The sequence below is a fragment of the Alosa pseudoharengus genome, unplaced genomic scaffold, assembly GCF_046254945.1.
Source record: "Alosa pseudoharengus isolate Yale_2024_CS ecotype anadromous, Long Island Sound unplaced genomic scaffold, YU_APseudo_1.1 YU_APseudo_1.1_scf_2, whole genome shotgun sequence".
NCBI classification, from domain to species: Eukaryota; Metazoa; Chordata; class Actinopteri; order Clupeiformes; family Clupeidae; genus Alosa; species Alosa pseudoharengus.
In genome coordinates, this window is record NW_027468663.1 from 51,419,287 (window position 1) to 51,442,877 (window position 23,591).

Here is a 23,591-nt window from a genome sequence, read left to right on the forward strand (position 1 = left end):
ACACAAGGAGACAACACTGCAGACATTACATGGCTTTCCCACATGCCTGATAACAATTCTGTGCACAGCCGCTCAGCCTTGCCTGTATTTAAATAACATAAATATACTGAACATACTCAAGCAGTGTCAGTTATGTCACCCCAGGGAAGTGATGCAGTTGAAATACAAATTTAGTTCTCTCAAAGCAGCACTAGTTCATGTCCACCAGCAAGGTGGGTTTGGAGTGGCTTGTGGTGTCACTAGTCTTCCTGTAAAACACGGTTGTACCTCCAGCAGCTTTGATGGACATGCAGAGAGAGACAGAGAGAGAGAAAGAAAGAGAAATGGACAGTGGCAGGTGATCTTGATCAGTGTATTGTTTTTGGTGGGCAGTGTCTTTTTGGGTGAAGGCAGTCAAAGGTGTTCTCATGTAAATGATTCAAAAGATGAATGTTTATCATGTGCTCTGTCAGTGTTGGGAATAGAGGGCGTCACATTTTCCATTGATACCCGTAAAATTAAATACATAAATTAAATACCATCAATGGTGTTTTCCAGTTTCTTGACCAGGTGAACCATCTCTGAGGCCTGAGCCCTTTCATATGATAGATGCACATTACATAACTCAGGGACTTCCCAAGTCCCGTCAGTGGACACCATTCAGCCTCCATTTCCATAGCGAAGCAGCACTGAAGTAACCTGACTCTCGCCAGATGAATTTCGTTCCGCCTAGCTCCACTCATCCATCTGGGATCGATCCATTGGAGTGGTGCTTCAGAAGGCTGGGCCTTATCAAAAAATCCTTGCATATGATTGGATAAGCCACTTGTCCGTCATCTATTGACGTGCTACTTCAACCACTCACATCGAAGCCAACCCGTGATGCTGAGAACAGTCTCACAGTCGCTTCTACGCTACGTCACATCTATGAAACTCCCGCCCTGCGTCCTGATTGGCTCTACCATACAATCTGGTGCCGAAATCACTCTCAACGGAACCGATCCCAGGTGGATGTGAGTGGAGCTAGGTGGAACGAAATTCATCTGGCGAGAGTCAGGTTAGCACTGAAGTGATTCTGCATAACATGGACTTGAATCAAACACATTCCATGTTCAGTGGGTATGCTTCAGTCTGCCTCCAGGTCATATTTACACAAGCCCAACCATGACCTTTGGTACCATTATGCCAGTATAAATAACAAAATTACACAAGTTTAGAAAAACAGTTGTAAACAGTTATTCAAACTTGTGTTCAGAACCATATGAAAAATAAAATCATAATCAAATCATTACGATAAGTATGTGTTTCTAAATTATGCTTAAAAATGTGTGTTTGGAATGACCCAAAGCATCAGTGCATCTCTCAGCATCTGTTCACAGAACAATAGTTGTTGATGAGACTGGGAATGTAATCTCTGTGAAGCAAACTCATGAATAAATGAATACATTCGAATATGAGAACTAACACATAAACATGAATATTCTAGGACGAGCAGGTACTGTATGCTTTCAGTTGTCATTGTCACTGAGTGTGTAATACTGCACTCATGGCCTGCTTGGTAGCCATGCATTTGACCTGTCTTTGGTGTGTGTGTGTGTGTGTATGCATGCTCACTGTTTGTAAACCTGTGCTTGGGCACAACAGGTGTAAAGCACATTCACTATAGTCTCTAGGCAGGAAATCATTGGGAGGGGGTTGAAGAGTGTGGTCCTTCCCCTTCCCCTACAGGCTCTAGAGGAACCATCTCCTCCTCTGTTCCACGTAGCCAATACTGAAAGCCAGCATTAAGACGTCCAAACAGACCCCCACCTTCCTGAAGAACAAGAGTTCTCAAACGCCCTTAATCCTCAACCTCAGAAAAAGCTTTCTTTGTCTCCAGCATCGTTGACTCAGAGTGCTTCGCCATGGAGTGACGGCCCCGCCACAGGTGTGGATGGCATGGCCACTGAGAGGGGTTTGCTCTGCTCATGGATTCTTGAGTGGAGGGCAGCTCAGGTCGTGGGGTTAAAGGTCAGAGTGCGGTGAGTGTGCGGAAGAGCTGCGTGAGGCAGAAGACGGAGGTGGTGAGGGCGGTGCACTGGCGTGCCAGCAGCTTGATGCTGAGGTCGTGGCAGCTGCTGCGCTTGCCCGTGGCCGCTGCCGCGCTGCCCACGCACTCGGCGGTGCGGGCGAACTCCCGGTAGGTCCGCGCCACGTCGGCCAGCCCCGCCAGCGCTTGGCCGTGCCGCTGGCGGCAACGCGGGCAGCTGGAGAAGCACAGGCAGACGGAGGCCAGCTGCACCAGCGCGCGGAAGCTGAGCGCCAGCGCCTGCAGGGTGTCCTCGGCCGTCTGGCCGGCGCGCACCACACGCTGGCAGCCCGCCAGCAGACCCCGCGCCTCCTCGTGCAGCCGCCGCTTGTTCTCGGAGAAGTGGGCGGCGCACGAGTCCCGGTGGTGCTCCGGGCTCTCGCACTCGCTCCGAGACTTGGCCGCGCCCGCCAGCACGGAAAGGAGTGTCTCTGTGTCCCGCTGCAGCGCAGCGAAGCCCGCGGGCGGCGACGGGTAGCGGCGGGCCAGCAAAGTGGCGATGGCCTCCTCTTCTGGGTCAGACAGGAAGCAGTTGACCGGCTCGAAAGGGGAGAGAAGAGGACTGAGCTCAGTGGAGGAAGAGGGGGGCAGAATTGGGCAGGGGAAAGAAGGAAGAGGAGAGGAAGAAGAGGAGGAGGATGAGGGGGAGAATGAGGAGGATGACAGTGGTTGAGGGATAGCTGACACCGGACTGACCACAAGAGTGTCCGGCTTTGTGCGGCAGGAGAACTCGTAGACGGTCAGCTCATCGTCGAAGCTGCTCCCATCCAAGACTCCACTGAAGCAGTTGGTGTAGACGGCCTGGCAGTCGCACACCTCCAGAGGGGCCTGGGCGGTGTCCAGCAGCACCTCACAACCCAGCGCCAACGCACTGCTGCAGCCCAGCTCGGGTTTCCCGTGGGGGCAGGGACTGGGCAGGGCCTGGGGCTGAGTGTCCGTGGGCTGGGACTCACAGTTTCTGAAGAGGCCGCAGCCCGTGAGGGCAGGGTGGGTGTGTGTGTGGTTGCCCATGTGGGGGCCTGTGTTGGGCAGGTTCTGGGTGGTCACCACCACCGAGGGCGGACCTGTGCTGACCGGTTGCTCAGCCCTCGTGGCAGAGAGGGTTTCCTGCTCTGAACTCGTGGGGAACGAGTCAACTTTGGTCTCGGCTCGCTGTTGGGCCCCTGGACTGCGGTGGTTGACCTCCACCATCTCCTCGATCACCTCGGTCACCTCCTCAGACACTATGGTCACCACTTTGACCTCCGTGACCTCTGGAGCGCCTTCCTCCCAGCCCAGCTGTGTGCACGGCGACCTGTCCGCTCTCCGGCAGCGGCTGGCCTCGGAGAACCTCCTCCTCTGGGGGGTGCCGCTATCCGAGCGGTTCTCGCTCAGGGCCTCCTGCGAGCGGGACAGGTAGAGGGGCAGGCTCTGGATCTTGCCCCGCAGCGTGGACGCCGACAGGCGGCCGATCATGCTGCCCGAGGAGCAGGGACTCAGCAGGAAGCCGGAGGTGGGCTCCATCGAGGACTTGGGCGGCTCCTGAAATGAGTAGTCGCTGTCCAGCTCGTCTGCCTCTCCAGCGTGAGTCAGGCTCTCACGGCTCACTGATAGCCCCCTCCTGAAGGCCTCGGTCAGGCTGGGGCTATTGCTGACTTGGGCTGCTTCCCCAATTGACCCCGCTTCCTCCTCCTCATCAGGGCTGGGGGTGTAGGATATGGTGGGGATGACGGGTGGGTGCCGGGCGGTGGGGGAGTCCACGTGACCCACGGTGAAGGAGCGAGGCCTAGGCGAAGAACAGTGGTCCTCCCCCTCCCCCGCCTCTTGGGGAACCTCAGCGGTTCGCCTGAAGAAGAGGTGGCTGGCGAATGCCCCCTCCGACAACCTGTCCAGCAAACCCTCTGCCGATGCCACCTCGCCTCTCCTGCTGGCCCTCAGGTCTGCCGCTGGGAGGGTGGCACTCCGCCTCACGGCACTGATGGAGGACGCCAGCAGCTCGGTGACGGCTTTCGTCTCCATGGCATCTGGCTCCACCTCCATCTCCACCTGAGCGGACAGGTGCCGGCGGTGGTGACCTCGTGGCTCCGCCAGGGCGTTGGTCAGTGGCCGGCCGCAGAAGTTGGTGATGGGCTTGTTCTCCAGCTGAGCCGGCTCGGGCTCAGTGCTGGTCAGAGGTGACACCGTGGGGCAGGGCGCCTGGCTCAGGTCCTCTGCTGGCTCTTTGCCGCTGGCTGAGATCAGGGCATTATAGTGGTTCTTGGGCCTGTGGTTCTGTTCCGGATAGGACACCAGTGACGTGTAGTCTGTCTCCAGATAGGAGCGCCGCTGCTTTCCAGACTTCCTCCTGGTCCAGCAGAGGGCGCTGTCTCTGTCCTCCAGCTCAGCCTCCTCGCTGCACTCCCCTCCCCCCTCTCTGCCGGATTCGCTCACACAGATGCCGATGTCACTGAGGCTCAGGGTCCGCTTCATGGCGCTGGATTCTGTCGAATTCTCTGTTCAATACAAATGATTATTAGAATGCCATGCAAATGTTGGGGAATACCTTGTGCAAAGGAAATATTAATTAATTAATTAATTAAATATTAATTATAAATATTAATTATAAGTATTTCAATTCATCAATCAAACATCAATATAGTAGTTCAAATGATTTTAGTCCTCCCTGTGCAAGCCTCCAGCACACCTTATGCTTTTTTGCCAAATGGTACATGAGAGAACCTCCACTGTGTGAAAAGACCACACTAATAGCAAATAGATGAAGACAGCAGGGTGTGATGTGACATACAAGGATACAAATAGGCTGACACCAGACATAATTTTACTGCATTTCTTACTTCCAGTAACTATATGCATGTGACAATAAACTTCCTTGTATCCTTGTGTATCCTTGACATCGGCAACATTCAGTGTGACATCAGCATCAGTGACATTAGCAGTGCCATTAAACTACAGCTCGTAATTTGCCATCATTGGCTAATTGACTAATGCAAATTACACACATACAACTTATTTAATAATTTTATAAAATATAAATACAGCAAAGACAACTGATTTAGAAGTCATCACTTAAAGGAACACACCAATATTTTGGGGAAATTAGCTTAATCACTATAGTTCACTGAGGTCTTTCACTGTGCAGAAACCACAGGCTAATTAATAATGTCCAGTAAGTGAGCTAATGTGCAGTAAGTGACCTCACCTCTGGTCATGTTGGCTGACGACGGCTGTTCTGGGGAGGTGAGTCTCTCCTGCGCATCAAAGAACTCGTCATCGGAGCTGCTGTCTCCGAAGCCTGGCGGAGGCTGGAGGATGGGCACGGGCTCCATCTCCGCCACCTCCTCTTCCTCCTCCTCCTCCTCCTCCTCTTCCTCCGGTCTGTCTGGCAGGGCTCGTGGCAGACTCCTGGCACTGTCGGGGGTCACGTTGGAGCAGATGTTGTAGTAATGGCGTGCATCACACTGCTCGAACGTGAACACGCAGCCCCCTTTTGCAGACAAGGGGGTTAGTTTCGTTAGGTCCAGGCCTCGGTAACTCAGGCTCCGCTCTTCCTCCTCCTCATCCTCGCTCGCCTCAGGAGGGCTGGGCAGACAGTCCACCATGTTGGACAGGGCCGCGTAACACAGGAAGGGGTCGCCCTCGCCGACGCCGTAGAGATCGGTGGCAGTGTGCTGTGTCCGTGGCGACAGCGGCGGGTTGTTGTGGGCGTGGCCTACGCTGAGGTGGCATGGCCGAAGGGTGGAGCAGAGGGTCAGGAGGTCGTCCTCCTCCAGAGCATCCATGGAGTCGCTGGACAGGCTGGCCAGAAAGCGGGAGTCTGTCCGGCCGGAGTCGGACGTCTCGGAGGCGGGCTCCTCCAGCATGATGTAGCAGCGCTGCTCCTCTCCTCCGCCCCCCTCCGTCTGTCCCTCTGCTCCACCCTGCGCCTCCCCATCAGCCCCCTCCACACCCCCAACCACCTCTCTAGTCCTCTGCTCCTCCATCTTCTCACTCACCTCCTCTGTGGGTTCTGTTTCCATGTCCTGCACCTCCCCTCCCCCCTCCTCCTGCTCTGTGTGCTCCTCTGTCTCCTCCTGCTGTGGGCTCTGGCTCGTCTCCTCCTCCTCCTCCTCCCCCTCTCCTCCCTCTTGGCTCGCCGTCTGCTCAGAGCTGGACCCGTCTGCCGTCTGCTTTGTGCTCCGGGTGGCGCTGGCCACGTGGGCCAGCAAAGCGTCCACGTCAGTGTCCGAATCATCAGAATCACTTCCACAATGAGACACGTAACCTACACACACACACACACACACACACACACAGACACACACACACACACATAGATAGACATAAAGTCACATTATGTTTCATACAGCTGGGGAGGTGTGGACTAGTATAATGATGTGTGTGGATATGAGCGTGTATAGCATGTATGCACTTGTCTGTGCGCTGGAAATGGGTTCAGAATTATACATGCAGCAGTGGTTAATGTCTCAATGTTAATATGGTTTGTGTGTGTGTGTGTGTGTTCAAAACGTACCTTCCTCTGTTGATATGCGAGGGCTCTTGCGATGGGCATTCCATGGAAACACACAGATGTTGGGGTTGACCAAAGCTCTGCAGTATCCAGCCACCAGACAAGACAAGTCTTTGGCTGCTACCGACTCCAGCAGAAGGGTGATGGGCTACAGACAAAACACATCCACTGAACATCTGTTCAACTGCACTGCTGAGAGTGTGTGAGGATGTGTCCTCACTGCATTGGTGTGTGTGTGTCTGTGTCTGTGTGCGTGTGTGTCTGTGTGCGCGTGCTACCTTGATGTCCTGCAGGTAGATCTTCACCAGGCTGACACGCTCGGACTCAGGAATAAGCTCCACTCTGGTGATGCTGCTGAACTCCGTCAGTGTGTTGATGACACTCAGCTTGTGGTTGACCACCTGGCTCACGCCATACTGAAGCCCCACCAGAAGGCTGACCATCGACTCTCTGTCCTGTAGCTGGGGAGGGACACCACAAGCCTCTTCTTTGGTTTTATCGTTATCATGGTAACATGACACATTCACAGACTTTGATTCCTGTGCTGACCAACAAAATCTCAGCCATTTTCATATGACTTGCACTAAATGCAGTACATGATGAATCCAGCTCTCACCAACATCGTGGCACTGAAAGACTTCCCTCCGTAAGATTTGAGCTCTGCCATCTCGTACAGGTAGTTCAGCCTGGCCTGGTTGACGGATATCAGCTAGAGCCAGAAGGGTAGTGGGAACGGAAATCACAGGGCTTTACATGACTGGAGTCGGAGTGGGAAAATGTTACGACACTACTTGCACAATCAATGTTCATGGAGGCAGTGAATATTGCGCTCAAAGTCTGAGTACAGAAACAACAATGCATTCAAACTAGGAAGGAGGTTTAGAGAACTTTAAGGGGAAGGGAAACTTGATGAATGGAGGTGGATTCAGCCACACTTGTTACTCGCACACAGGGAGTGATAGCCAGTGTGAACATTACTGATATGTAATGTTTTCTTTAAAAGAAAAAATTTCTCTCTCCGTTTGTCACCTTTTGTTTGGGCTCCAGGTAGATGCACTTCTTCATGTGGTAGCTGATGGCCTTCCTCAGGTCCTTCTCCCTCATGTTCTTCAGCAGGGTGTTGGAGACAAAACTCTCAATGCCCCACTCCCTCCTATCCACACACCAACCCAGGTCCCCACCACAACACAACACAACAGCAACAGCAACACACACACCACAACAGCAACATCAAACAGACAACAGATCATTGACGCACAACCCCACAGCACACACATAATAACAACATTCAGCACAGAAACATGTGTATGTTTGTGTGTGTGTGTGTGTGTATACATCCACACTATCCCGTTTTGTTTTAAAACACAGCTTTAAAACTAATACGATCTCCATCCAGACGCACATTTGCAATTCTGAAGCGTCCCTGAAATGTGGCCATTCATTATATGACCATTCACACAGCCTTGTGAAATGCAGGATTTAACTGCACTACAGATGCTACCAAAGACAGCAAGGCCCAGTCAGAAAGTGAACTTGGGTTTCTACATTCCTACATTTGCAGATTATGCTGTTCACATTAAAATGTAAATTCAGAGTTTTAAGATGAAAACGGGGAGGACAGCACTTTCAAATCATTCAATTTCAGGACGTTGAAAATGTGTGTGTGTGTGTGTGTGTGTGTGTTCTCACGTAATGGTCTTCAGGTGTGTTTTTGGGGATTGTCCAGTGCTAGCCAGTCTCTCCTGTATGTGCAGTGCTGCCAAGCGGAGAGCAGTGTTGCACTTCATCTCCACTGCAAACCTCTCCTGCAACACATCACTCACACACTACACACACACGCACGCACACACGCACATATACAAACCACAAACACATAAATACCTACAGACACATTCAGAGGCTTAAGAGGTACAATATATTATACCAACATACTGCTGACATACAGTCAGGGTTCCCACTCTAAGTCAAATGTGAAATTCCATGACGTTCCCCTGACTTTCCCTGACAAAAAAACTGAAATTCCATGACCTACTATATAATGGATGGTACAATATACCGACAAGATTTCAGAGCAGCCGCAGAGCGTTCAAGAATCTTTTACTTTTTTAGAGTGGGAGATGAATAAATGGGCTTTGAATAAACAAAGTTAGGCTAACCACAACTACTCAAACAAGCAGTAAAGCTAATAACTAGATATCTGCGGGGAAATATATCTGTATTAATGTATTTTGGCAAGTAAATTAAACTGCTACAACAAAATTCCCTGATATTCCACGACTTTGCCCCAAGAATGATCAAATTCCTTGATCCATGATATTCCAGAAATCCCATGACCCGTGGGAACCCTGTACATGGTGGTCTAACTTTTGCTCTGTCGGCTTGAGCTACAGCCCCAACCCCCCCCCCACACACACACACACACATACACACACCTGTAGATAGAGGTATTCAAAGGCCACTGGGTCTTCATCCAGGAGGTCCTGGGGGTCTCTGGGCATGAAACAAACTCTGAACAAACACCTATAGTCATGAGTCTCCTTCTTCTCCACCACCTACAGAAACACAAGCCACCACACACTCTCATTGCAGTACATGGCATCAGTACAGGACTGGATCATTTACAGGACATGTGTGTCTACATGTGAGAATGTGTGGGTGTGGGTGAGACCCCCATGTGATGTGTGTCCGTGTGAGTGTGTCCATTTGATGTTATCCCTGTGTGAGGAGCCCTACCTGCTGTATGAGCTCATCCTCGTGAAGCAGCAGTAGTTTGGTGATGCTGTATTGTTGTTCCAGCAGCAAGGAGAAGTGCTCGATGCGCGTGATTGACAGCTTCTCCTTCAGAGTCATCACAATGTCCTGAAGAAGGCCACATTCAGGACAATTATCAACAACTGAGCCGACCAATACCAAAGTACATCACTGTACAACTGTACTATGAAGCTATGTACTTCACATCAGCATCACATTTAGCCGACAGCAGATACCTTGACTCTGGTCTTGGGCTCAAACTTGAAGGCCTTGGTCTGGCCGTTCTCCAGGTAAACCTTCAGAACATTTGGCAAGAAAAGCAAGGAGTTGCCCTGGAAATGCAAAGGCAAAGAGAATTGCACAATAAGAAGTAATCAGTACACAAGCTAATTCAAAAACTAAAGTTTTAGACCTTTACTTCTGTGCATGTACTGCAATCTCCTATCCACACCAGAGTTCAATTAAAAAGGAGAAGTATAGGTTAATGAGGGTCCTTTTATCAGCAACCAGCGTCTCTATTCAACACACACATACTCACACTCTGTCTCTCTTTCTGTCTCTCTCTCTCTCTGTATCTCTCTCACACAGAGAAACACATGCACACACAGACACCGACATAGATCTATGCACAGAAGGGGTATGTTTTAGTTTACCATTTCAGTATTCACAGTATTGAACTCAATGAAAATACAACCTTGATTGACAAGGTAACAAATGATCCTGAACAGTTTTACAACATGGAAAAATATAAATTGACTAGTTTCTCTCTCTCTCTCTCGCTCATCTCTCCATGTTCGGGTCATTGACAAATAAGGCTTTTAAAATGTGTTTTAATCTTTAAAAATCATGTCCAACTTTACATTTAAAATGTGTACAAATTAATCTACACATTAAAAAAGTATATCGTTTAATAGAATAATTAGTTACAACACATTTTTCAACCATTTCTTCACTTATATAATATATAATCTACTATTTCTTGGTTTAAATTAATATTTTACCTGATTGCACCATCTGACAATGCAGTTGCACCACCAGACTTTTGCTACTAATGTCAAATTATACAGGCATCTTCTTGGACACCTATATAACCTTTTGACTTTGCTAGCAAGTCCATCTTTTCAATTTTCCAATACAATAAAGAGTTTTATATTAAAATAACATTTTCTTAGTTTGACATTGGTTATACCACCTGACATGTAAACTGTACAAGTCCAACTAAGAAGAGAAAGTAGCTATTTTTTATCAATATTTGAGAGAGATTTACAAACTTCACTCATCAGTAAAGGTCACTTGGGATCCTCTTGATAAGGCAATATCCTGTTTACTTTGTTCCCTCTTCAATTCAAAATAAACATTCTATGATTGCGGTTGCACCGCCCTGACATCAGATATGCAAATTTCCGGACAAAAGTTATTTTCAATTTTCCAAACAAAGAGCTAATAAACTAAACTACTTAAATAAACTAGTAAATAAAATAAAAAAATAATTATGCCCCCATGTTTATTTTTAATTTACTTTCCTTTTAAATTCTATATTTAATACTTTTCACATAGTGTTCATTTGCTCGGGCGGTTGCACCACCTAACATTTTGACATTTAGTTATGCTGCTATAGCATAGTGCTGCCATGGACTTTTCATGTGCCACGCCGTACAACCCCCCGTCTCTCCTCTCTCCCCTTCCCTCTCTCTCTCTCAACTCTCCCTCTCTTGCCTATTCTCACTATGGTATAACACAACATAGTACCATTGATATACTGTACTTATTGATATTAACCATTTTGATTCATAGTAATATTAACCCACTCTACATCTCTCTTTCTTCCCCCTTACCTCACTTGTATACCGTCATCAGCCATCCGTGTGTTTGACCCTCATCTCACCTGAAGTCCCATCCTTACAACTGCCCTATCATCGCCTATTACTGTCCACCCTGCCCGGATTCCTGGCCCGTACAGCCTAGCGACCCACCACTTGCCCTATGACAACTCCTAATCCCCCTGGACAATTCAAACTTATGGATTTATCATGTATACAGACCTTACTGTTCTGTAACTGACCCTAGGCAGATGGGTCAGGCCCTTGAGTCGTGGATCTGCTCGAGGTTTCTTCCTATATGTATCTCCAATTCTAGGGAGTTTCCTTGCCCCTGTTACCCATGGGCCTTCTTTTCTTTTCTCTGATTGTCTAACATTCTGTAAAGCGCCATGAGACATGTGTAATGTTTTGGCGCTCTATAAGTGAAATTAAATTGAAATTGAATTGAATTTTTTTTTTGATTTGAGATGACAAAACATAATATATGTATATCACTGGCGGCCGGTGGTTAAAAACATAACGGAGGAAGGAATGTCCGCTTGATTGTTGTTAGTGGCAAATGTGAGGTTGTGATGGTGTTGGTGGCATATGTGAACAATAGAATATGTAGGCCACCTACCCAGACACATTTAACACTTACATTTAAATCCACATCCTACCCCCAACAACAAAAAAATGTCATAGATTGAAAATATATGAAAGACAGTGAGGATGACGGGCAGGAACCCACCTGAGAGTGGCCGTTGACCACCACCTCCTCTGCAAAGCGCACCTTCACTGGGTTGGACCTTAGCTGGGCTCTCTTCTCCGGAGTTATAAACGATGACTTCGGCCCCTACAATTTACATGTAGCAGATTAAGACGCATTAAGGACAAGTGTACACCCTTGATAGATAAAGTCCATTTGGTCTATTACTCTAAATGTAGCAGATTAAGCAATGTTAGACATCATTGATAGATAAAGTCCATTTAATGTATTACTCCAAATCTAGAGATGTTGCATCTTGAAAATGGATCATCTTGGATGTAAAGTGGATCAGTAAGAAACACCTACAATATCATAATTCCTAAAGCCAGATAATGCTAAACATTAACCACACTCCATAATAATAACTCACAGAGTGACAGCCCTAAACTAAGACGATGGAGCAGAGCAGCAGCACAGGAGCAGAGTGGCAGGAGACTATTGGAGAGACTATTAGACAGAGCCAGTGTGTGGGCACAGCAGGAGACTATTGGAGAGACTATTAGACAGAGCCAGTGCGTGGGCACAGCAGGAGACTATTGGAGAGACTATTAGACAGAGCCAGTGTGTGGGCACAGCAGGATTTGGAGAGACTATTAGATAGAGCCAGTGTGTGGGCACAGCAGGAGACTATTGGAGAGACTATTAGACAGAGCCAGTGTGTGGGCACAGCAGGAGACTATTGGAGAGACTATTAGACAGAGCTAGTGTGTGGGCACAGCAGGATTTGGAGAGACTATTAGATAGAGCCAGTGTGTGGGCACAGCAGAAGACTATTGGAGAGACTATTAGACAGAGCCAGTGTGTGGGCACAGCAGGAGACTATTGGAGAGACTATTAGACAGAGCTAGTGTGTGGGCACAGCAGGATTTGGAGAGACTATTAGACAGAGCCAGTGTGTGGGCACAGCAGGCATGCCAGGGCCAGGGCCACACCACCACCACACACAGATCCATTACAATCCTTTTGAGAGGCCACACAAGCCCAGTAGTTGTGCTTGAGCGTACTCACCACTGTAATCCTGAGGACTGTGATTGTTAAGGTCTCCTCGCACTCCCTGCAAGACAAACACATACAAATTCACAAACAAATTCTACATCATGAACCACTGACTCTCCTCAGTCTAGCATGTTATGCATGGAGTATAGCAGGACAGAAGCACATACGCACCTGATGAGGTCAGCAGCTTGCTCTGCAGAGAGGTCATCAACTGCTACATTGTTGATCTTGAGAGGCTGATCTCCAGGCATGAGCTTCCCATCGGCCGGGCCTCCTACAACAGCATCACAGGAGATCAACATCGCCCCTCACTCATCTACCGTATATTATGCAGAGACAGGACCATGAGAAGTGAATGTCGTCACTTGTGACCTGATTGGCAACTCTGACAAAGGTGTTTCCGCTACTTTAATGGCATTAAGGGTTGTGACTGGGCTTGCCTAGAGCTCATTTGCAATGTATAAACGGTAACAGTGAAAGCATCAATCCAAGTCGCAGACTGGAATGAGCCAAATAATCTTCCTCTCTCTCTCTCCATTTGTGTGTGTGAAGGTACAGTATGTGTGTGTGTGTGTGTGTGTGTGTGTGTGTGTGTGTGTGTGTGCACGAGTGTGTGTGTGTGAGGGATTCTGCAGGTTTAGGGGAGGTCCTGTCCTGGCCAACTGAGCTGTCTGAAGACCTTATAATCACTCTCTAGCTAAACTGCCCTTTCCCCCACAATGGAAAGAACAGCTGCCTCACAGTGCTTCAGCTCAGAGCTCCCTTAGGCAGGTCTGATGAAGATCACTGTCTCCACTCTTACTCTGAGCTGCTTCCAATAAGTATTTGGGCTGAGTTTCACCATTGCACCACAATCTTTTTTCATACAAATATAATGCATGATAATTCATGGAATGCAACAATCACAGCGGTAATTTACTCACATAAAACACACAGCTCTGATTACTTGGGTAGCCATGCGCTAATTACAGTATATGTGGATGTATAACTGTGCACATGCATAAAGTATTTTGAAGTGACAATGTTTGTAGAACATGTGTGAGTTTGTGTCTGTGTGTGTGTGTGTGTGGAGCGAGGGGTGTGTAGTATGTGGGGTGTGTGAGAGTCTATGCGTATGTGTATGTGTGGGAGAGTGAAAGTGTGTGTGTGACTGTGTGTATGGTGTGCTAAATGTGGGTAGTGAAAACAGATGGCATTACGCTCCACTTCCTGGAGGGCCATCCTTCCTGTCTGCCTTACAAGAGGAGCACGGCTCACGTGTGCCCACCTACAGCCAGCACACTCACTCACTCACTATCCACCAGAGACCAATTGCAGCACACTCTAGAGGAGATGGCACCATAATATTTCCACTTTTTCTGTCAGAACAAACCGAGCTGTTTCAATACCTTCTGCTTTTCTATTACATTTTCTGGAAAACAGTGTTTTTTTCCCCTGAAGGAGCGATGAGGTAAAACATAAGAGTCCCATTTTCCTCTATGGGAAAACAGCTTTTCTTCAGCTGCAATATTGATTTCCATTTTTATCTCCCTTGGATGGCAATCACCACTCAGTACAGCATTTTCTCCCTCAAACAGCATCATAATGGGCCAGAGAAAGCCAACAACTCAACGCAGAGATGCACACAAATCAATGGGCTGTCTGGCTACTGCCATTACATCACAAAGGATTCACAGGGTATGTCTTCAGCAGATGGGTGTGTTCTATTTTAGAACCTTAGAAGGGATTAAAATCCCAAAGATTACACCAGATGTAATGTTGCTATGATAATCTGCTCAGGACAACATTGAGTGCCTCCTCTCCACATGATTGTTTCTGCATTTTTCAGAGCCATGCCAACTGTCTCCAAGATTGATTGTAAGAGCTGTCTGCTGCTCCAGCGTCCATATAACCTCCTGCAAATCTCCCAAAGTTTACTGTGTCTGAAGCCTCCTAAGCAGACCATAGAGGTGACAGTTGGTGCTTGTGCAGGTCTGGAAGTTCTGTACAGTGCACACTGCTGGCTCCAGCACATCTCCCCAGCCAAGAGGACAAGGTCTAAGACAAGAGGTGGTGGGGGCAGCAGGTACGGAGCCAGACTCCATCGCAAGTCTGTCACAGTGGACCTTTCCCAGGTCGGCCCTCAGATCCAAGACATCCTGGGACTAGATGCAGCGGTGGCTCCCCTAACACTTCGGGCTCTTCCTCATAAAATACGGCAGGTTAGCCACCCTCCCAACTACAGGCTCATCAGCTACCAGCAGCTAGACCCCTGGAGTTCAGACCTGTTGCCCATAGATGGCCAACCCGAGGAGAGTGATCCTAGTCTGAGGCTGACGGACAGCATGAGCAGGGTCCTGAACTCAAACCAGCGCTGCACTGACTGAGACGCACAACCCAGAGAGGCAGCATCCAACTCCGAGACCCCACAGATGGGTCATTTATTTGTATTCGAACTATAGGCTACTGTTTTTGTTAGCTGATTCAATTTAATCCTGCCATTAAATGTGCTTCATTGTTAAGGATTTCCGTAACATAGCTCATGTTGTCTTATTCTTTCTTTTCTTTCATTAACTGCTAAGTTCAACATCTCTTATGAGTTGAAGGTCAGGTTCTAGACCCATTGATCACATTTACTTGCTTGCCAACTGGCTAATGCTGATGGTTGACTGATTCAAAGACACAATAAATGGAGACATTTTTCTCCTGTCAAATATGTAGTCATAGTTAATGACAGCAGAAAAGAGCAGGGTGCAAACATGTTAAAATTACTAGTCTTTTGTGTGTGTGTGTGTGTGCGTGCGTGCGTGCATGTGTGGGCATTACCTGGGATGACCTCGTGCACCAGTAGGGGCGTGTCTGTGGTCACGGTGAAGCCATGTGATTGGAGGTTGGGGTCTCGGGGCAGCTGCACTGTCGCCCTGATAGGGAAACTCCTCTGCTCTGATGAGCCGTTGTCAACAACACGACTCTCCTCCAAAACACGCTCTCTATGGCAGCCACAGGCAGAGACATCAGCAACACACTTAAGTACAGACAGATTTACAGAGACATCACCAACACACTTAAGTACAGACACATTTACAGTGAGACTTCTTGACATAATGTGACAGTGTCCGAGAATTATTTTCAAAACCTCTTGACAACAAAAAAATGTGGGTGTGGGATGATACTTTGATTTAGTTTGATGGATGCATAACATAAGCTATCACATGACCGTGTCTATAGAACACTTATAGAGACATTCTTCCTGGCCCTCACTGACCGAAGAGCAGAGCTACTTGACTGACTGGACTGGAGGGATGGATGTTGAGCCTGGCTCTTATCAATCCACATGGTAGAGGCTGGTACTAATAACTCAGTTATTCTCAAATTTGTTATTATTGAGTGACACAAAGTTCAGAAGAGGTTTGCTGACTAAACCCTGCTAACAAAGGAGAGCATATTACCAGAGCAATCAGTACTCTTATATACTGCAGCCATACTTCAAGTCTATCTAAGTAGTAAACTTCACTGTATTCAGAAAGTCATAGTTCGACTTTTCATCTGTGTTCACTCCATACTGTAGGTCTTCTCTGAGTGGTTGCTAGGACGCCTCACCTGCTGGTGGAGTCTCGTGAGCGCCGTAACCAGCGCCCCACCACCTGCTCCACACGGCTGGTCTTTCGGGACGGAGACCGGCTTCTGTCCCGTTCCTCCATTTAACTACAGGTCAAAGGGCAGATGTCAAGATTCCAAAGCCGCACAGCTCCTCACATTAGACACATTAATCATACATAGTTAATTTATTCACTAAAAAAGGCCATGGTCAATACAGGGGTAAGGCAGGGGCTTCTGTTGAGTTATGATCCTGTTTATCATTGGCTGACTCACCACAGAACAGTACATAAGTACTTTATGCAAAACATTAACTTCGGAAACAAAAACCCTACAATTCCTCATCATTAGTTGTTGAATTATCTTCATCTTTAAGGTAATAGGACAAAATGATAAATAACCCTTCATATCCATAATAATTAATAAAATAGCAGTTTCATGTAGTGTTGTCACGATACCAAAATTAATGTTTCGATACCGATACCAAGTCAAGAATTGCGATTTCTTCGATACTTTTTTAAAAATTGTGCACCGTACAACACTAGTTTCATGTAATGTTTCTCAAACCTAATGAAAAGAATGAGCATGAAGCACCAAAATAATAATAAAAAATGACAAAGAAATATTAATTTTGATCATCCCTGTGTAAGAGAAGAAAGACATGTTTCAGGCAGATCTCTCCTGCTTTGTTTCTTATGAATGTGCTATTATTTTGTCTAGGGGCTACACATGCTTTTTGAGTGGAGAAATAAGGATTGTTTGGAAAGAACAGTATGTGCCATAAATGACACTATGTTAGACGTGAGGGCCCCCATGTTTCCTTATTCATCAAGACAGCAGGCTGACTGCTGGGTGCATACTGTAATAACCTACCTTCTCTAACGTTAGCATAAAAAAGGACTGCTAGCATTCCCATGGAGTTAGGCCTGTAAACGCTTCAAAGTTTGCAGAACACTTTTCCACAGTATTACCCTACATCACACAGAAAAGCTGATGAATAAAGCATGAGGGGGGATTGTGCAGCGTGCGCAAGGAAGTGCTTTCAATGCCTCATTACATTTAGCGTAATGTCAGTTGTGACACTTATAGGCAAGGTCAATTGGATGTGTTCTGGATGTGTGTGTGTGTGTGTGTTGATGTGTTGTTTGTCTGAAAGACGGAGGATGTTGAGTGTGGTAAACCTATGTGAATTATGGGTGAGGTTAACTGCTTCCCCCTGGATGTCATTTCTGAGGGTCTGGCACGGAAATGGTTCCTGAATAGTTTTTTTGTTTGTTTTCTGTGGTGCCACCATATTGGTCCAGTGAGAGTACATGGTGTGATAATATGTTTCCTGATGGATACTGTGGTCTACTCTTTAAGATATCTCCACTAACAGAGAGAACGTGAGAGAGAGGGGGGGGGGACTCACTTACTGCCATCATCATTATCAGATCATTCAACATTAGCTCAACTTCTATCTTAAAGTCCATCATATCTTACAGTACAAACTAGTAAATAAAAGACCTCTACTTTAGATTTACTTTCACTGGGCTTTGGACCTTTACCCTTCAAGTCAGGTATCAACAAGGACAACTATTACTAGATGTGTGGAACTAATATAGGATACCAACCACAGTCCAAAATTGTGGACAGGAAAGCTCATAGCGCGCAATAAACTTCTGTGCTTTGGCCTGCACCCACCCGCCACAAGAATCAGGAGTGATTCTCAGGAAGGAGCCTGGCTCCATTTAATGAACCACAGCTGAGTGCTGTCATCACATTATTTTGCTTAGGGTAATCACTTTTATTTGTAAGTGCTTTTAAGCAGAGTGGCCAATTTACTATAACCAGTGCCTTCACTCCACCTCCATGGGCTGGAGAACAACAAGGATGTCGCCCCCTTACACAACAACAGATGGACCACCAGATTGGTCACTGGAATTTATTTACTACACTAGAAAGAAAGGGACAAACATCAATCTTTCTCTCTCCCTCTCCCTTTGTAAGAAATTACATTAGAAACCACTCTGTGTGCGCATTGGGTTTCCCTGTATCAGGAACTGCTTCTAATGAACAACACCGCTGAAAGCAATAACCTCGGTTAATGGCTAAAGCTACATGAAATCATGTTTTCTGAGGAAAAGCTAAAGCAAAGAACAACTAGTAAATGATTAATGATAATATATCATAAGTGATATTTCCTCCTGCAAAGCACATTACACACATGCACACACAAACACACGCACACACACACATCTTTAATGAATGTCATGACAATGCCACATGCTGAAACTTCATCACGATATGTGCACAACGCACCCATTCACAACATGCATCTAAATCCTAAATGAACAGGGCTCAGTCAAACACACACAAACACACATACACACACACACACACACACACACACACACACAAAATCACAAACACACACACATGCACAGGGCCCAGTCACACATACAGTATACACACACTCCAGACAGTGACAGACAGACAGCTGACCCCAGGGTTATAGAAGGTCACAGTAATGGGATTAAGGGTGAGGAGCTTCAGGAGGCTGGAACAAGAGTTACTGCGTCACACTACTGAGCTGATCAGAGCCAACCGTGCTCACAAGCACACACAATGGACACATGCATGAAGAACACTCTCTCTCTCTCTCACACACGCGCGCACACAAACACACACACACACATGCAACATCTGAATTAAACCCTGGGTTGACAGCCTCTCTTTCACTATTCCCAATTTCCTCATTATTACTGACTCCATGTTTTGGTATTATGTCTTGAGCCTGTAGAACATTACAGTGTAATTCAGTTAGACATCTGTAGCCATTTTACAATTTCAAAAGGAGGAGCCAATCCATTTAGAACTCATTCACACTGTTACAATAATGCCTACTACTGAGGAAATTGTTACAACAAAGTACATGAATGCATTAGCATTTTGTGAGCACCGTAGACAAAATGTATCAGTCTTCTCTGCCTCAGTTTGTGTGTGCATGTTTGTGTTGGTGGGTCTGTGAGGTGGATAATGGCTTCTTAAGGAGTCTTAATCTAATAGTCAATCTAAATGTATTCCTCTCTTATCAAAGCTGGTCTCTGAATCAGCTTGTTATTTTCATAAAACCATCTACAATTGAAATGCAATTAAATTGGCATTGATATCCAACAAAAAAGTATTTGCATGTGTGTGTGAGAGACAGAGAGAAAGAGAGAGAGAAAGCAAGCTTGTGTATATGTTAGAGTGTGTGTGAGAGAGAGAGAGAGAAAGCAAGCTTGTGTATATGTTAGAGTGTGTGTGTGAGAGAGAGAGCAAGCTTGTGTATATGTTAGTGTGTGTGTGTGAGAGAGAGAGAGAGAGAGAGAGAGAGAGCAAGCTTGTGTATATGTTAGTGTGTGTGTGTGTGTGAGAGAGAGAGAGCAAGCTTGTGTATATGTTAGAGTGTGTGTGTGAGAGAGAGAGCAAGCTTGTGTATATGTTAGTGTGGGTGTGTGAGAGAGAGAGAGAGAGAGCAAGCTTGTGTATATGTTAGAGTGTGTGTGTGAGAGAGAGAGCAAGCTTGTGTATATGTTAGTGTGTGTGTGTGTGAGAGAGAGAGAGAGCAAGCTTGTGTATATGTTAGTGTGTGTGTGCCAGCTTACTAGAGTCTCCTCTCTGCCCATTTTCAGCTCGGCGTCTCTAAATTATTAATGAGACCTGAGCGGAAACAGAGGCAGCATGGCTTAGAGGAGCAGCGAGATGCTGGGACGCTCTCCTCATCACTCCTCCTCTCTCCTCATCACTCCTCCTCTCTCCTCATCACTCCTCATCACTCCTCCTCTCTCCTCATCACTCCTCCTCTCTCCTCCTCTCTCCTCATCACTCCTCATCACTCCTCCTCTCTCCTCATCACTCCCCTCTCTCCTCATCACTCCCCTCTCTCCTCCTCTCTCCTCATCACTCCTCCTCTCTCCTCGTCACTCCTCCTCTCTCTGGGACGCTCTCCTCATCGCTCCTCCTCTCTCCTCATCACTCCTCCTCTCTCCTCATCACTCCTCATCTCTCCTCATCACTCCTCCTCTCTCCTCATCAATCCTCCTCTCTCCTCATCACTCCTCATCACTCCTCATCTCTCCTCATCACTCCTCCTCTCTCCTCATCACTCCTCCTCTCTCTGGGACGCTCTCCTCATCACTCCTCATCTCTCCTCATCACTCCTCCTCTCTCCTCATCACTCCTCCTCTCTCCTCATCACTCCCCTCTCTCCTCATCACTCCTCCTCTCTCCTCATCACTCCTCATCACTCCTCATCTCTCCTCATCACTCCACCTCTCTCCTCATCACTCCCCTCTCAGAGGAGCAGCGAGATGCTGGGACTCTCTCCTTATCACTCCCCTCTCTCCTCATCACTCCCCTCTCACTCATGGACCCTTATTCTCACTCCTGCTCCTCCTCTGCACATCTCCACCTCTACCTTCGGCACTTCATCACTCTTGTTACAATGAGAAAAAAGCTCCTCTTTTTCTTGTATGTTCTCTCTCTGCCACTAAATGAAGAAATGAAATGATGTGCTTTGCTGAGAAAATGAGCACCATTATCTCACTGTGAGTGTTTTGTAGTTAAAATATGGTTCAATTTCAATTTATTGTGCTTATAGAGCGCCAAAACATAACACATGTATCATGGCGCTTTACAGAATGTAGGCAATCAGAGAAAGAAGGAAAGAAAGGAAGAAAAGAAAAGCAAGAGAGAGGCCCATGGGTAACAGGGGAAAAACTCCCTAGAATTGGAGATATATATAGGAAGAAACCTCGAGCAGATCCACGACTCAAGGGCCTGACCCATCTGCCTAGGGTCAGTACATGACAGTAAGGTCTGTATACATGACAAATGCATATGATAGTCGGGTGTAGAGAATAAGACATGGTGTTAAGCACTTGAGCTGAAAGTTACAAGAGGTGGGATGATTACGTATCCGTTATGGTAATTCGTTATTCCTGATTTAGTGACAGAAAGTTCAATAGTCCAGCGTTGGGATTGTCCAGGGGAAGGGAGTTTTGGCGTTGGGGGGTGGGTTGGAGTCCCACCACCAGCCTATGACAACTCTGCCCGGATTACTGGCCCATCCGCCAACCCACCACATGCCCCTCGAAAACTCCCTTCCCCTGGACAATCCCAACGCTGGACTATTGAACTTTCTGTCACTAAATCAGGAATAACGAATTACCATAACGGATACGTTATCATCCCACCTCTCGTAACTTTCAGCTCAAGTGCTTAACACCATGTCTTATTCTCTACACCCGACTATCATATGGTTGGTGCAGATATGCCCCCATGTTCATTTTGTGTAAATATAGTTTAGAATGGAAGAGAAAATGTTGAAAAATTCATCTGATCTCAGTCTCATTCCCTCTTGTGAGCTCCACAAAGAGGAAGGGCTGCTTCTCAAACACCAGACTATGTGTTACTGACGCGTGCATGCTTGCTCACGTGACTCAACAGCTCTGGGTCTCTTTCTGTGCATGGGACAGCATACATACCTCCCTGTCATTTCTGTCCTCCTCTCTTCTTGTTTTTGATGCTCTGTTCATCATTGTCCTGTCATCTGTCCTCCTATCTATCTATCTATCTATCTATCTGTCTGTCTGTCTGTCTATCTATCTGTCTATATATCTGTCAGTCCAGCCACTGCCCCACCTCCCCATTCTCTCCCTCTCCTTGTGTCCTGTCAGAGGGGGAATTGCCAGCTAATGCAGTTGAGAGTTGGGTTGACCCACGAAGTGCAGCCCCATCAATAATACATGCAGATAATGCAACCACACACACACACACATACACACATACATACACAGAGAGAGAGAGAGAAAGAGAGAGAGATAGCAACATAGCAACATCCATGTTTCAGCATGTTGAAACACAATGTAATGCACGGCTACACATGTATGCGAATAAACATGATAGGTAATATGATAGGTAATATGAATGGTACAGGAGAGGGGTGTAATTGTCTTGTTAGCGACTCGCTACGTCAATGGAACGTCAATGATCTGACTGAACATGAGGCATGTTTGTATTGTAAGATTCAGCCATATCTGCGCAGCGCTGCAAGATCGAACGCACCCACTGATTTGACGCTACGCTGCACAAAGTCAGAAGATTCCCTTCCTCCAGAAACAGGTCTTGTTATAACCTCTCTGTACACTTTCAAAGTTTACAATACTTTGGTTTGTCTGTAGGGACATTCACCACACTACCACAGAAGTGTAATTATATTTTGCGCGTTGTCAATGGTATAAAATTGTGTTTGTTTTCTGACGTGCTAGCTTGACCCACAGACTTCCATTCTAGACCATTTCGTTGCTAAAGCAAACAACGGTCTTGCTAAAAAATCCGCCAATTAACATAATTTTGCTCTCAAATAAAAGTTTGAACTTGGTATCTACCATAAATAGAGCCTAGGTTGTTTTTACTCCGGAGTATTCCTTTAAGCAGAAATAGAGATTTTCTTATATGAAGAGATCGCAATCATGGCAGTTTTTCCATTGAGCAAAACATGGGAAAACTTTCTTTAGATTGGGTCACATGTATCATTCTGAACCAATAATAGCAATTATCCAATGACACTGAACATTTGCTAACCTTAGCTTAGCATAGATTATTCTCATTCACTTTTATGGAGAAAAACTGTCACTTGTTTCACAAAAATATTTTTCATTTTAGACTTTAGCAGGTGCCGTCATAGGCTGTGGGAAAGATGTTAAAGACAACAGTGGTAGTCTAACTGAAACAGACCCAAGTGGTTTCACAAAATAGGAGTGTTGTTCGGGCTATTAGTCACTTCTCCTGTAGGATTCCATTTTTAAAAAACTAGCTTCCGGTGCTAAAGTCCTGGACCCACTGCCATTAAAGGTGCTCTAAGAAATGCCACGCGTTTTTTAGGCTAAAACATTTTGTCACTTACTGCAAACATCACCTAACCAACCGCTAGCTGTCCTGAATAGGCCTACACTGTAAAAAAAAGCGATCTCTGTGGACAGCCCAGGCTCCAAAAACAGCAACAAAAGGCAACAGGCAACAAAAACAACCTGGGCAAACCTAGCCCATAAAAACATAACAAACTGTTCCAGCAAATCACAGACGAGATGTTTAGGAGATTCAATTGCAAGGGAACAGCACGGGAGGGAGGGGGAGGAAGTA

At 46.7% G+C, this 23,591-nt stretch overlaps 1 protein-coding gene across 1 annotated transcript; it reads right to left on the bottom strand.

The window, feature by feature from the left end:
• Nucleotides 1-1,990: 1,990 nt before the first annotated feature.
• On the bottom strand, nt 1,991-16,528 carry frmpd1a (FERM and PDZ domain containing 1a). The gene is made up of 15 exons (XM_076293326.1): nt 16,428-16,528; nt 15,654-15,817; nt 13,020-13,122; nt 12,861-12,906; nt 11,835-11,939; nt 9,521-9,616; nt 9,267-9,392; nt 8,966-9,085; nt 8,223-8,359; nt 7,563-7,686; nt 7,150-7,242; nt 6,812-6,994; nt 6,537-6,681; nt 5,226-6,287; nt 1,991-4,518 (listed from the first exon to the last, which is right to left on the bottom strand). The coding sequence occupies exons 1-15, from the start codon at nt 16,526-16,528 to the stop codon at nt 1,991-1,993; spliced, it is 5,133 nt and encodes a 1,710-aa protein (XP_076149441.1).
• Nucleotides 16,529-23,591: the final 7,063 nt, after the last annotated feature.

Bases quoted from the DNA above. Each gene is read 5' to 3' on its own strand.
- frmpd1a (XM_076293326.1), bottom strand. From the start codon at position 16,528: ATGGAGGAACGGGACAGAAGCCGGTCTCCGTCCCGAAAGACCAGCCGT. The intron at 15,818-16,427 runs GTGAGGCGTCCT...TGGCTGCCATAG, and splicing joins TCACGAGACTCCACCAGCAG to AGAGCGTGTTTTGGAGGAGA. The intron at 11,940-12,860 runs GTGAGTACGCTC...TGTAAATTGTAG, and splicing joins CAGTCCTCAGGATTACAGTG to GGGCCGAAGTCATCGTTTAT.